The 15,403-nt window shown below is 38.8% G+C and overlaps 1 protein-coding gene across 2 annotated transcripts in view; it reads right to left on the bottom strand.

Annotated features, from left to right (window-relative positions):
* The window catches only part of DCLK2 (doublecortin like kinase 2), a 94,581-nt gene that overhangs the window by 20,327 nt on the left and 58,851 nt on the right, over positions 1-15,403 (bottom strand). For both annotated transcript variants that reach the window (XM_050895408.1, XM_050895407.1), the window contains 3 exons: positions 8,545-8,617; positions 7,467-7,575; positions 491-548 (listed from right to left, as the gene is read on the bottom strand). In XM_050895408.1, coding sequence (XP_050751365.1) covers positions 491-548; positions 7,467-7,575; positions 8,545-8,617 — 240 coding nt within the window. The remainder of the gene's footprint in view (positions 1-490; positions 549-7,466; positions 7,576-8,544; positions 8,618-15,403) is intronic.

Consider the following 15,403-nt stretch of genomic DNA (forward strand, 5'->3'; position numbering starts at 1 on the left):
GAAAGTTTAAGGAACTCTTTTGTTAAGAGATCTTTGTTACACAGGATGGTGAAACTACATAAACAGAAATAAATGGTTGCAAAAATTTCTTTCCAAATCCACGTTCTGCATATAAAAGGAGCATGTACAGCCATAAAAAGACAAAAATAAGAGGCAGAGAGGGATGGGAATTCTATAAATACACATATGGCTGCAAATTTCCTCTCTCATATTTTACGGATCAAAATCTTTCTAATATATTTTGGACACATATTAGCATTTTCTTTGTTAGTCCAATAAAATAGATGACAATTTGTTTGTTTTTTACTCTATTATCTAGTAGACTAACACTCACTATTATTATTTGCTTCTTGGATACATTATCATCCTGTTAAACAGATATTCTGAAAATAGTCAGAAAACCCAAACACACCCACCATTTATGACTAATGAGCAGCTGCTAGTGCTGTTTCTGCTATTTTTCTTATACATGCAAATTGTTGTACGCTACCTTTCCACAGCATTTAGCCTTGTCTATAATCTTCAGTGCAAACTCCTTTCCTGTAGATCTAGCAAGAAAAATATGAGAACCATTAATTAGACACTGGTCAACAAATCGTGGCATTAACTGTAAGAATATACATCATCATAACAGAATGCCTTGACCCATGGAGGTTGCTGACAGAAAATTCACAGAACGGACTTGATTTTGGTTTTTGTTTTCTCAGCAGCATTTGGGCCTGCTGTTTCCCTGACTACCACAACCTAGCTCACTTTGTGTATTAATCCCAGGCTCCAGCTGCAATTCATTCTTCTGTGACCTGGCACAACTCTCTGTCACTTCTTTAATGCAACATGCAAAATTTGTCTTGAGCCTTCCACTTAGCTTTGTTCAACGGGTAGGCTTTAAAGATAAAATCATTCACATTTATGTGTAAGTGAGCAGAAGAAAGATTGATACCCTAGTGGAAAAATTCCACAGGATTCAGCAGAGCTAAAAACTCATCGTTCATTACAGACTAGTCTAAAATCCCGCAGAATTTATTAGGCTCTAATTTTGACCTTTTGTATTTCATTATTTCTTTATTTTTTTAAGTATTCTACGGAATTCTGTAGCAGTCATCTAAAGTCCCATGACATTTAAGAGGGTGGTTATATACAAAGTAAAAAGGATTACTGTTTTCAGTAAATACTCTCACAGAAAGGAGCTCTTGTTTGCCTTTTGTCTCTTTAAGCAACAAAAATCTTCTCCGCTTCTCCAGAGGGGGAGAAAATGAGAGAAAAAAGCAACACAAATGAATTATCTTTTTTTTTTTTAAATGAAGAAGACATTACTACTTATATTAACAATGAATTAAAAATTACAAGAAAATGCCATAAGACCTTGTTGCTACTATTTTGTGTTGCGTCAGTACCTACAGGCTCCAGTGTACATCAGAACACCACTAGCATGTATGGTAAAAAACACTGGAGGCAGTTACAAAAGCAAGAGTCAGGCATGTTTTTAAACTTCCAGGTTAATTTTCACTGTACTTTTGACATTAGATACCACTAGTCAAAATTACAAAAAAAGGAACTGAATTAATGTCTCACATTCAATCTATCCATTATTGAAAAAATGCAGTAGACAATCTCTGCTCTGAAAGCACAGCTGTATCTGCGAGGTTGTCATAGTTACAACCTGATCTGGTCTTTAGATAGACGTGTTATCTAAATGGTATCTGTGATCCTCATATTATAGACCTGATGTAAAATCTACTATGAATACAACGTGTAATTCAGAATCACAATTTATGCGTTAAACTAAATTAAGTGCATTATCTGAAAGCCTGCAAATAACTGATCAGCAAAATCCACTTAGTAAACCTTCGTCACTTATGCTGTGTAGAAAGAGGAGTTAACGTTCACAAAGCCAATTCATCAACCAACTTCAAATCCCTCTCGCAAATGTCCTTTACTATAGCACCTAAGAAAAAACCCTGGCTATCATGCACATAATTTGTGTGCTAATACCACTGCCTATCATACACCAGTATTGTCTGACAGGTTTCTGGTATTCTTCTGTCTAGCTGTCAGCGTCCATCTGTTGACTCATGTCTTTATATACAGACATATAGGCACCCTTTACAAAAGAGACCATCTTATTCTTTTTGTAGAACAGCTGGTATAACAGGATCCTGGCTGTACAACTAAGGCTTCTAAGCACAACACTATTAGAAATGAAGTATAATAATTAATAGGAATTAAAAGACAAGCATTTGTAGTTGGCATTTCCTCTCCAACTGTTATTATTAGCAACTATTGTTGTATATTTATTTTATATAAAGTTCATTTAATAATGCTTCACTAAATATAAAGACTGGATCACATACAAAACTAGATTTTTAAGTTTAATTTTGCTTTTTTTTTTTAAATAATTGGAAAGTTGTTTTTCTAGTCCAGTCTCCTCATTCCAAAAAGCACAGATGTTTTGAAACCCAAGTGACTTAGCAGCCCTTGTCCCATTTTCAGTGGAACTTAAGTGATTTCCAAAATGCACAGTCGATATTTCTGAAAATAATAAATTACGTTATCTTATGCTTTTAACCTGTTATCTTTCATGGATGTTTTTCACTCTATAGATAACAAAGGATGTGTGGCCAGTTTCAGGGTGCATGGGAAAACACTGTGAAGCATCATTCATTTGGTGCCTGTGCCAAAACTTTGGGTTTTTAAACCATGGAAGAGCCTTCGAGAGACAAGGTATGCTGGGGCCTGATGGGATCCACCTGTCCTAATGGGGAAAATGCATCTTTGGGCATAAGCTGGCAGGGCTGATCGAGAGATCTTTAAACTAGAATCGATGGGGGAAGGGATACCAACAGGATTGCAGTAGGTAAGCCAAGAGTTGGCATGGCATCGCCTGAGGACAGCAATGCTAGTGTGAACACTAACACTGCTCCTGGGAGCATGGAGGGCTCAAGAGCGTATCTGAAATGCTTCCACATGCAGTATGAGAAACAAACAGGAAGCACTGGTCAGCTCTCAGAGCTATGATATCATTGGTATTAGTGAGACTTGGTGGAATGAGTCCCACGATTGGAGTGCTGGGATGGAGGGCTACAGGCTGTTCAGGAGGGAGAGGCAGGGCAGGCAAGGCGGAGATGTTGCACTATACGTAAGGGAGAGGTTTGATTGTACAGCCCTTACAGTGATGATGTGGTTGAGAGCCTCTGGGTGAGGATTAAGGGGATGGAAAACAAAGGAGATGTTGTAGTGGGTGTCTACTACCCATCACCCAGCCAGGATGTAAGCACTGATGAGTTACTCTATAGGCAGTTAGGAGAAATTTCTGGATCAGTAGCCCTTGCCCTTATGGGAGATTTCAACTTCCCAGACATCAACTGGGAATATCATACCGCTGTGTCGAGCAGGTCTTGGAAATTCTTGAAGTTTGTAGGAGATGATAGATAACTTCTTGTCACAGGTACTCAGTGAGCCAACTAGGAAAGATGCCCTCCTAGACTTGCTGTTTGTGAATAGAGAAGGACTTGTGAGGGATTTGATGGTAGGTGGCTGTCTTGGCCACAGTGATCATTAAATGGTTGAGTTTAAAATTTTTGGTGTAATGAGAAAAAAGGACAGCAGAGTTGCTACGCTGGATTTCAAGAAAGCAAACTTTAAGCTATTCAAGGAGCTATTTAGCAGAGTACCCTGGGAATCTGCTTTTGAGGGCTTAGGAGTCCACGATTGCTGGTCAGTCTTTAAGAACCACCTTTTAGAAGCACAGGAGCAGTGTGTTGTAAGAAGTCAAGCAAGTGGGGCAGAAGACCAGCTTGGCTGAACAGGGAACTCCTCATGGAGCTCAAGAGGAAAAAAAAATTGTATGATCTCTGGAAGCAAGGTCAGGCTTTGCAGGAAGATTACAAAGCCATGGTTCGTACGTGCAGGGAGAAGACACAAAAGGCCAAAGCTCAGTTAGAGTTGAAACTGGCCAGTGTTGTTTCAGATAACAAGAAGGGCTTTTTAAGTATGTCAATAGCAAGAGGAGGTCTAAAGAAAACATTGGACTGATACTTGTTGAAGATGGTCATCTGACTAATAGGGATGAAGAAAAAGCAGAGGCATTCAATGTGGTTTTTTGCCTCAGTCTTTAATAATACTGATAGACCTTGGGCTGCCCGGTCCTATGAGTTGTAGGACTACGAGTGTGGAAACAGTGACTTTCCTTTTGCAGACACTGAAATTGTAAGGGACCAGCTGTATCAGCTGAATGTTCACAAGTCCATGGGGCCTAATGAGATTCACCCCAGAGTACTGAAGGAGCTAATGGATGTTATGGCAGAACCCCTCTCGATCATCTACCAAAGGTCTTGGGAGTCTGGGGAGGTCCCTGCTGACTGGAAGCTAGCCAGTGTTATTCCAATTTACAAAAAGGGTATGATGAGGGAAGACTCAGGGAACTACAGACATGTTAGTCTAACCTCAGTTCCTGGAAAAATTATGGAGAAGATTATACTGACTACTATTGAAAGGCATTTAAAGAATAATGCAATCATCAGACACAGTCAGCATGGGTTCACAAAGAGAAAGTCCTGTTTAACTAAATTGATATCCTTCTATGATAAGGTCACCCACCTAGTGGATGAAGGGAAGGCAGTGGATGTAGTTTTTCTGGATTTTAGTAAGGCTTTTGATACTGTCCCTCACAGCATCCTTCTGGACAAGTTGTCCAACTGTGGGATGAGCGGGTTCACGGTGCGCTGGGCGAAGAACTGGCTGAAAGGCAGAGCTCAATGGGTTGTAGTGAATGGGGCTACATCTGGCTAGCGACCGGTCACCAGCAGTGTTCCTCAGGGTTCAATTTTAGGGCCAGTCCTGTTCAATATATTTTTCAACTATCTGGATGCAGGAGTTGAATGCACCATTAGCAAGTTTGTTGCTGATACCAAACTGGGAGGTGCTGTTGACTCTCTTGAGGGACAAGAGGCCTTGCAGAGGGATCTAGATAGATTGGAGCATTGGGCTATGATTAATGGGATGAAATTTAACAAGTCAAAATGCCAGATTCTGCACCTAGGATGGAGTAATGCTGGGTACAAGTATAAATTGGGAGAGGAGTGGCTGGAGAGCAGCCCTGCAGAAGGGGATCTGGGGGTGCTGGTCAACAGCAGGCTCAATATGAATCAGCACTGTGCCCAGGCAGCCAAGATGGCAAACCGCATCCTGGGATGCATCAAACACAGTATAACCAGACGGTCAAGAGGTGATTATCCTGCTGTATTCAGCGTTGGTGCGGCCTCACTTTGAGTACTGTGTGCAGTTCTGGGCCCCACAATTTAAGAAGGATGTTAAGGTCCTTGAATGTGTCCAGAAGAGTGTAACAAAGCTGGTGAAAGGGCTGGAAGGAATGTCCTATAAGGAGTGGTTAAGGACTTTGGGCTTGTCTAGTTTGGAGAAAAGGAGGCTGAGGGGTGACCTCATTGCTCTCTACAGCTTCCTGAGGAGGGGAAGTGGAGAGGGAGGTGCTGATGTCTTCTCCCTGGCATCCCGTGACAGGATGCATGGGAATGGTTCAAAGCTGCACCAGGGGAGGTTTAGACTGGACGTTAGGAAGCATTTCTTTACCAAGAGGGTGGTCAAACACTGGAACAGACTTCCTAGAGAGGTCGTCGATGCCCTAAGCCTGTCAGTGTTTAAGAGGCGTTTGGACAATGCCCTGAAAAACATGCTTTAACTTTTGGTCAGCCCTGAAGTGGTTGGGCAGTTAGACTAGCTGATCGTTGTAGGTTCCTTCCAACTGAAATATTCTATTCTATTCAGTTTCTCTCAAGCCTTTTATGTGTAGCTTCTTGCAAAATGAAATGGACAGAAATCCAGTTGCAACTCAGCTGGCTATATTGCCTTCACACAGTTTTTGTAACAGACCTGCAGTGTTTAAAGCAGTAGGGACATGATTATACACTGATACGGTAATGCTTGTCAGGAACCAGAGTTTGTTGGTAGAAACTGTTAAAAAAGAAGAAAAAAAATCAAGACCTTGGAGTCTAGATGTTAACACTGATAAGAAGCATTACCTTAAACCTGCACATCCAACAGGAACTTTTTTGGAGCAGTAATTGTAGCATATTCAGATCACATTTAGCCTTTTTTTTTCATCAGCGCTGTACTCGGCTAGTATCTCTAGCAGCTGCCACCCCAGTCTTTATTGCTTACTCTATAAACCTTGCATGCTTCTACAGCACTTTCTCAAAAAGTATTAAAAATAACAATTGTCATTTGCTGCTATAAACCAGAAGGGTGTATTAGACATTGTGTTACATACCACCTGCCAATATTATTCTCAGTAATGGAGAGAAATAATCCAGATAGATACAATATGAAGAAACAATTCTCTTGAGAAAAAGCAATAATGGCTGCAGAAAGTTATGGATTGTAAGATCCATTCACCTATGTTTCAGTAGAGGAGGCCCAAGGTTCAGCCTCAGAGCCCAACCATTTTGGCCCATTTGGATGACTCGGCAAAAGTATCTATCTATGCATCTATGATCTGCTAAGGCTGGAATAAGATGTTTCCATTCATAATTATCTTTCTTTTCATTTAAATAACACCAGCAGATGAGGATCAAATAATAGAAACTGTTTCTGTAACTTTTATGGTTTTTACAGACATTTGCTGAATTTGCCCAGTATTTGCGTACAAGTTGGAGAGTCCTCATAATATTTAAGCAGCTGACATAACTCTCAGATCGGTGAAGATAGCAGAAGGTGGTTCTAAAAAAATACACTGAGAAAGTGACAGTCAAATCATCTGTTATGTTTGCACTAGCAGCAAAGTGACACAAAGCTTGCAGAGGAAGAGCAGTAACACAGCACAGGTCTGGAAAGGTATCCTGTCTACCCCATGCGAAATCAGGCACCAGAATATTTCAGAGCCTGGAATGTTGAAGGGTTGATTTGAAAAGTCTCTGGCTAGTCACCGCACTACCTCACAGAAGAAGCAAGCACAAAGGAGTCAGTAGCACAGGCTAACAGCCACCAACTGCATGCCTTTAAGAAGACTTTGCCCACAGTATACTGAAAGCTGTGAAAAATCATTTAAGCAGCAGGCGGTAGGGATACTATAGCAGCAGAATTGCTGAGGCAGAAGGGGGTTCTCTCAAAGACTGTTTAGATGCCACATACAATTTCCTGCCATCCACAACAGTCTGTTGTGTGAGGGGATTTCTTGAAGATCTGTGGGGTTTCCTTAAGAGCCGCCATTAGGTGATACCTCCTTTAGTTTTTGGGATAAAAAGCCATGTTCCTCTGCTGCTCTCGTACCCCTTTGCTGGAATAATACATAGGAAGCTCTGCGTGTTTTGCTATGCCTTGTTCTCCTGAAGCATAGGCATATCCTTGCAACTGCTTTTTGCTTTCATCTCATCACATTTTCTATGAAATTATGCTAATGCACAGGGCTTTATCCAGTAAAATAAACAGCAGTACTGAACAGTTTCCTTGCTCACCGTTCTACGCACTCCTTTACAACAGCAAAATTGCCATCACCAATCACCTTCCCCACTTTATACTTCTCAAGAATGGTAGATGACCCTGAGCACTTGTTTCCATTCACACCTGCAAAAAAGCAAGGTCAATAATGCAAGCTGAAGAGAAGTGTCAGCAGGATGTAATATATTCCCAATGGGTTCCACAGATACAGAACAGTCACAAATGCGAAACAAAACTTAAAAGCAAGCTGTTTTCTTCACAGCTTATTCCCTTGGTTTTATCTTAAACTTAAGAAAGAACAAGATAAGACTAATCAGAGTTCTTTGACCTTTTAACACACAAATCAAATATTACTATGTTTTTGTGTGGACATATTCTAAAAGTAATGAATGCAGTTAGAAGTCCTTAGTCTAAATATTTTCTGAACTCAAAATACTTTTTTTTGAAGTATCTTTTTGCATACTCAAAGCAAAAATGCAAATAAGATTCATCTACAATGCATGTAAAAGAACCAAAAGTTTTATCTGCTGAAATCCTTCAAGTTCCCTTAGCTGCTGCTGAAACATCCAAAATGCAAATAAGTTTGACAGCTGCTTATTTCAGTATTTTTAAATGAAAAAATTGACTCTAAAATGAAATTTAAAAATAATTTAAAAAATAACATTGTTTTAAAGAGATAAGGAATGAAAGGTTAAGTTTAGCTAAGGTCAGTTGATGGGCTAGTGGTTCTACCTGAAGCACAATGTGCTGTTTTGAGGAGGGCGCCACTTTCAATCCAGCCACAAACACGCTTCTGGTGATACTCTGCAGGTCATGTTCAAAATCACTCAAATTCCTAATAGTGACTATTGAAGAGCAGGGTCCACTAATATGCTACCACTTGACAAAAAAAGAACAAAATTTATTTCCTAGCTTTACTGTATTGATGTAGAAAATGCGATAACAATTTTTCCAAGACAAGGTTGTCAACAAGGTATCAAACATCTCAGAACAAAAAATGATTTGGAGTCATCAGAAACCATCTAGAAGTACTAAACCAACTGTCACCTACAACAAAATTTTTGCAAGGATTGTTAGCAATTATTGGTGTCCTACCTTCGGGACTCTGGCAATGGAGTGATTCAGGTACACCATTCACATTGGAAGAAGATCCACCATGTGGAGGGATCTATGGAAGTACATAAGAACTTATTATTTCTGATGGTAAAGTAAGCACAAGAAGGAGCCAGACAAAAACCAGCAACGTTAAAAAACCCACCTTAAAAACACCTATACAGAGTCAGTTTACTTTTCTAGTCCCATCTTATTTTTATTCTTGCTTTCTCACAGTTCATCATCATTATAATACATCATTGTAACTTGCACCAATTTAAGATTCAGCCCTGATATTCCTGTTTAGATAAGTAGTTGAGCAGATTTCAGTAAACAGCAAAGAAAGTTCCCTCCAGCTGCACCAAGTTCCATCTCAACACTATGGAGCCAGTGTGCATGGAGGCAATGTTCCCTCCTCATTCTACAGAAGATCATTACAATACGCTCTGCGTACATTTTCACATAAGCCAGAGACAGCCATCGCCAGAGACAGCCATCTCCAGACACTATTCAGTGGCCAGTGCAGCAAGCACACGCTCTCGTGCTGTAGTCTAACACATCTCTTCATAGCTGGCACTGTCTGAGGTTTCCCTAACTGAACTCTGTCAATACATGCTCTCTTTAGATTAGCACTGAGGCATGCTAGGAAGGTAATGTAGAAATGCTTGCATGGCCCTACTAGTTTTCATTTAAAGGCGAGAACTTTGGCGTAGGTGGCCAGGTACATCTACGATAGTCAGATTTGCTTGGTGATCTAGCGTTCTATATTTTAGCTTATTATGGACGTGAAGATTTATGACATCTACAAGCATTTCAAGTTAGATGTCTGATATGCATCCAGACATAGATTCAGTTTTAGTAACTGTGACACTGTGTAAAAAACAAATATCTAAATGATTTTGAAGGATGAAGGCTGAAGAAAACTACTTTTGCTGCACTAACAACTTAATTGGTACTCGATCTGAATCTTCACAATTCTACTTAAAGTCATCCTGTCATACTGCCCAGGGACATACACAACAATCAATTTTTTTTTTTTTTAAAGGGGTGGAGGCATAGGAATGAATGCCATAAATAGTAAAATGTACTGGATTTGTTGTATGCACCACTGTTTTATAAGCTCTCCCATTACAGTTAAGTATAGGGATGCTCTATGAAATTAAAACATATTTTAGATCATTCCCCTTCCTCTACGTAACATTTCTTGCTGTCTGTGAAGTTCCATATCTTGTTTTCTTCATGGGCTATTATAGTAGTTCTCACCACTCACCACATAAAGGATTAAAATGCTTCTCTGCCTTAAGCTCAGTGTCTGTTGAAATGGCTTTGCATGACACCAGGAATGCAAATGCAGCATTTTCCGTTTTAGCTGACATTGTCTGGTTACACTGCTGAATATTTTAAATCATTAACCCTATTGTCAATGAAAGAACTGAACAGACAGGGATATTGTCTAAAGGCTCATGAAATGCTAATGAATGCTTAAGTTTCTAGTGGCAGCTGAGCTGCCAAATCAGCTAAAGGTACAGTAACTAGAAGCTGTACAACTTAATTTTGCAGAGCCTCTAAACCAATGATGTTTACTAGCATTTGGCATAGGAGTAGCATCAAACAGCCACCAGTCAGCTACTACTCTGCTCCTTGCTAATAACTTAAAACCAGGCTATGTTAATGCTGCTGTCTTTCTGAGTTATCTATTTATTTAACAAGGATCAGGAACAAGGACATTTGGGTTAAATGACATTTGTGCAAAATCATGAGTCAGTCTTTTAACCTGTCAGTCACATTTTCTTCAAGCATGAAGCGGAGATAACAGAACAGATCATTGCAAAGTATTAGTCACCAGCCAAAATTATTGGTAATCTCTTTTGGGTTTTCAGTCAGTGACAATACATGGGAATATCTAGCCCACATTTCCAACTTCCTTCATCCTTGTAATCAGGTCAGAGCATGACTGGGCACATTCCCTCTTACCACAGTATTTACAAGAAGGAAGCAAACAGCAACAGGGAAAAAAGCTAAAAGGAACACAAAAAGGAAAAAAATCTAATGCTGCTGTTGTGGCTGATGTGCTAGATCAGAATCTGAAACGGCAGGTTTAACCTTAGCTCTGCCACTAATTTGCCTCATGGCTCTAGACATGAGGCTGAACTCACTCTACAACAGAGACTGCCTGTAATTTGGGTGCTGTAGGTCTGTATCTCAGTTCCTCACCAGCAAAATCAGTCTAGTCCTTCCCTACTGTCAGAGCACAGTAGAAATAAACTCTTAAGATGTCTGCAAGGTGCTTGACTAGCCAGAAAAGGTGGGGAGGAGGTAGGAATTGACAATAAGTGACACAGAATAAAGTGATTTTTATTATTAAAGTAATTTTCTAATTATTTAGCTACCCAGTGACATGTAATATTTAGAATATCTTGTACTATTCGTATCCCAACAGCTGCAGGTATTTTGAAGGTGAAGTAAAGATTCTGGATAGTGCAAGTAGACTTGACTGGTTCACCAGCCATTCCTGAAGTAGCAAGGAGAAGAGAAAAGGATGCATGTTGCTTTGATATTACACTAGTAAATATGGATGGCATCTACAATCACACCACAGATTAGGTTTTGCAACAATTCTTCCTCCTGTATTCTAGTCCACACAGTACTACTGCTCTCTTCCAATACTGTTCCCCTTCACATGATAAATTCAGAGTGCACAGGTCTTAAATCCACCCTCTCACATACACATGCAAGTCCTAGAAAACTCAGACCTGAGGCAGAATTTGATTCTTTGTTTTTAAAAGCTCACAGAGTAATTTAGAGCAGGAATGGCTATCCAGCCCTTCAAATAAAACAATTGCCTCAGAATGTGGATGCTACTGGCCAAGAACATCTTACACCGACAGTCACTCCTGTTGCATTTAAACATTATGCAATACAGAATATAACAATTATTGCTTTTACTTCCCTTAAGTTGTCTCCCCGTTTGTGTTTCAACAGCACATCCAGAGCCAAATGCACAATACAACATAGTTGTTAGAGATACTGAGAATATCTTGGTGAACACACAGTTCTCAAAACCAGTTGCATATCATTTTACAGATTAATTAAAGATGCTGTAAAAAGTTACAAGAGGTACTGAGCTGAAAAAAACCTGTCCAATTGTTTTGTTTTCTTCACATGCTGAACTATTTTCTGTGGAATTACCATTTTTCCAGGTTCACAAAAACATCTAAACACATTTCTCTATATTTTATATAGACTGACTGTGACTTAAGTCACCAGGTTTATCAACATGACACGTGGTTTTGTGAGAAACACTCACATTAGATCTGTCATATCCACAAACTTAACACACCTACTTTAGTACACAACGTGCTTATTACACCTCGACAGAATAACTAAGGAACAGGCATTTAGCATTCTTCCTTTCACCCCTACTAATATCCAACCCATCAAAAACTCTATTTTATACTTCACACTGTAGGATTTTATTTTTTTTTTTACTATCTGAAGTATCCAATGTATAATGTGCCAGACAGCTGCATCCTGACAGATCCTGTGTGTATCAGGTTTTCTACTTTTAAGTTAAGGATAAGAAATTGAAAGTACACAAAAAAAAAAAAAAAAAATCAAACAAAAACCATACAAGCCTTTAAACCATCACAGAGTCCAAGAGCATGAACTGATACTGGGTATGCAAATGTAAGGTGATGTATAAGTAGCAGGGAGGGACTGGCCCACGATTCCCTTAAAATCTGGATCAGAATGTCAGTGATTTAGAAATGAAAAAGCAGCAGCTTGACAGTCATTTTAATCAAGCTACATCTACTGGTCCAGTAGCAAAGATTTTTAATAAATCTTTTGAGTCAAAATGCTACCATATACCTGAAAAAATGTAAACATAGTGCTTGTATTTAAAATAGAAACGTACAGGGACATAAGAAAGTAATCCCAGATAACTTACTACACATCTGCTGTGATTTTATTTTTTGTCTCATGAGAGTGTGAGGAAGGATCCACAGATATAAACCCATATTCTCTTGAAGTGGAATGGTACCTTAGTTGACAAACCTTTGCACTCAGGATTAGATTAATTGCCCATGACACGAATGTTTGTGGAAACATTTGGGGCTTTTTTTCATATTGAAGGAAATACCTAACTTCTTGGCAGCTACATGGAATGGTGTCTTCTAGAGCACCCATCTAAAGGTTTCCTGTGTCTGTCCTTCTTGCCTGTCTGGACAGAAATGAAGGACTTTTGCCATCAGGTTGCTAGGAATACAAAGGTCCTGTGTACATTGTCCTGTACACATATGTGCAAGTGCTTCTTTGACTTCAGTCAGACCTCCTATGGTTGCTCAGCATCTTCATAGTACATCTAATATGCACTAAACGTGCTGCCCTTGTCCTCCAGCACATTCATAATGTGCTGAAGAGACTCTGAACTGTATGGTACACATGTACACCTATGTACGCACACCCACACCCTTGTGTCTGGAAAATTCCAGATGGAAATATGGGACCCCTACACAAACATTATTGTTACTATTTTGATCCTGTAATATCCTCAAAGAGCATCTAGCCAAACTTACAAAAAGTATGTCTAATATTTTTAACTTTTCCTTGAGTTCTGATCGGGCATTGCTGTGGTAATCTTATCTGAAGGCTAAGAAGAGAATGTGAACTCTCATACCTTCAGAAAAACTCCCTGATATTCTCAAAGAAGCTTTCTCTGTCTTTATGAAAACATTCAAATTGGTGATGAATCTAACTGTAGACTATGAATATTTTAGTGAAATTGCGAATTAACCGTTTGCAGAAGTATTCTCTGAAATCTGGGGACACTTTTATAGTGTCATTGTAATTCATCCTGAAAGGCTGCAGTAAGAAAAGGCTAAAAGATATTCCAAACAGAAATGAAATGTTATTTATATAATCAGTATGTCCAGTGAGATGTTGTTAGTATTTATTATTATACTGCTTAATAGTAACTTAATCTGTAAGATAGAAACTTCATATTTTTTAAGCGATACTTAAACACTGCTAGTAACCCCACTATACTGAGAAGCTACTTGTAACAATACAATAGCCGATTAGTATGTAGTGATTTTGCTACCATTAATTTGAGCATACATGGTATGGCATATATATAACGTCATGCATTTTGTTGCACTGCTCTGGAAACACTGAAGAACCACTTAAAGATTTACTCTTTTTCTAAAGGGATTTTCAGTTGCATCACATCATGTAAAGCATTTAGCATACTGATGACAATGGTGAATGGACTTGACACTAAGTGCAACACCTCAATTTTCCTACCAGCACAAGTTAGCCAACTCTTTTTATCCACTGTGTAAGCGAGAAAGATGCTGAATTGTAAATTCAACAAAGGCAGCAGTTAAAGAATTCCTCCAAGAACTGCTATTGCACCTGTGTCACTAGGTTGGATAACTGCATGTAAATATTCTTAACATGTAACTGCTAACAGAAGCACGTGTACAAAATTGAAGAGTTTAAAACCTTGATGAAGATAGGCACTAATCCCTCAAATCACTTAAGCACATGTTTAACTTTAAGTACGTTAACATCCTCATTGAAGTAAAAGGGACTACTCAATAGCTTAAAGTTAAGCAAGTACTTAAGTTATTTGTTAGATCAGGTTTTAATGCCCTTTCACTTTGGTCATTTGGTCAAACAATCTAAAAAGTAATACTGAGACAAATTCAAACACAACGCCATTTAGCATAATTGGGATTCTAAGAAAGGCCTCAACTGTAAAGCTTCTTTATTTGTACAATTTTATTTTCTTTTTAAAAAGATGACAAGACTTTGTGGTACTTAATTTCAAGAGGGGACAATAAAACACATCCAAGTAAGCATAAGGAAGTTACAACACCATTTTCCAAAATCTCATATTTAATCTAGTCTCTGGATTATTTTTATGGTACAAAGTGCGCATAGTAACAGATGCACTGGAAGAGCTAAGAGTCAAAGTACCCCTAACAGCATTGCGTATCTGGGTATCTATAAATGCACAGTTAGAACCAAAGACAAAGGTTAAACCTTTCAATTGTCACCTGCCTACAGAACAGCAAAAGGACTCCTCTCAATCAGTTGTCCTGTGCCACCTAATGCACTACTATCATTATTTTTTAATCCATGCGCTAGTTTTAATCTCTGTGGAAAAGTTAATAGAAAAATAAGAAACTCAGCACATTTGCTGAAAAAAGCATATCATACAGAGTGGTCATTTACTTCATACCTGTTAACTTCATACTTGTTAACTTTTATATCTAAATCTTTACCTTGAAACAAACCCTCTGCAATGTGAAATGCTTAGTTACAGTTTAAAATTGTGACGTTAAAAATAAACAACTTTAATAAGAATACATAGTAGCATGCAATTGGGTGCATGGTATCCATATTTGTCACTTACTGGAATAAAGGCATTTATTTGGGGTTGTGGGAAAATTCTGTAGTGTTTACCATTATTAAGCCATAGCATAAATTTCTTACTTCAATATAATCTCAGACTCCAGTACAATTTTTTTAAAACACTTCTGCAAGATTGGGATGTTGGACGGCAAACTGGCGTACTGTATGTACTGAACAATTAATAGCACAAGGGCACTCTGGCTGGAAGAGCTAAAAAGGACAGAAGGAAAGCCCTTCTCTTTAAAGATAAGCTGTTCACAAGGAGTGTTTCCTGCAAGGAGTTTTCTGTGCCTGAGCATACCACTTCTGCTTATAAAGTGTTGTGAAGCAGAAGGAATCCTTGGGGACTGAAAAGACTTCACTTTAAAGGAAAAGTGGCATTTGGAAAATATAATGTAAGACTCAATGTCTGAGACTGAGAAAAAATTTCTGTTGTAATCAG

This window comes from Gymnogyps californianus, chromosome 4 (genome assembly GCF_018139145.2).
Source record: "Gymnogyps californianus isolate 813 chromosome 4, ASM1813914v2, whole genome shotgun sequence".
In the NCBI taxonomy this organism is placed as follows: Eukaryota; Metazoa; Chordata; class Aves; order Accipitriformes; family Cathartidae; genus Gymnogyps; species Gymnogyps californianus.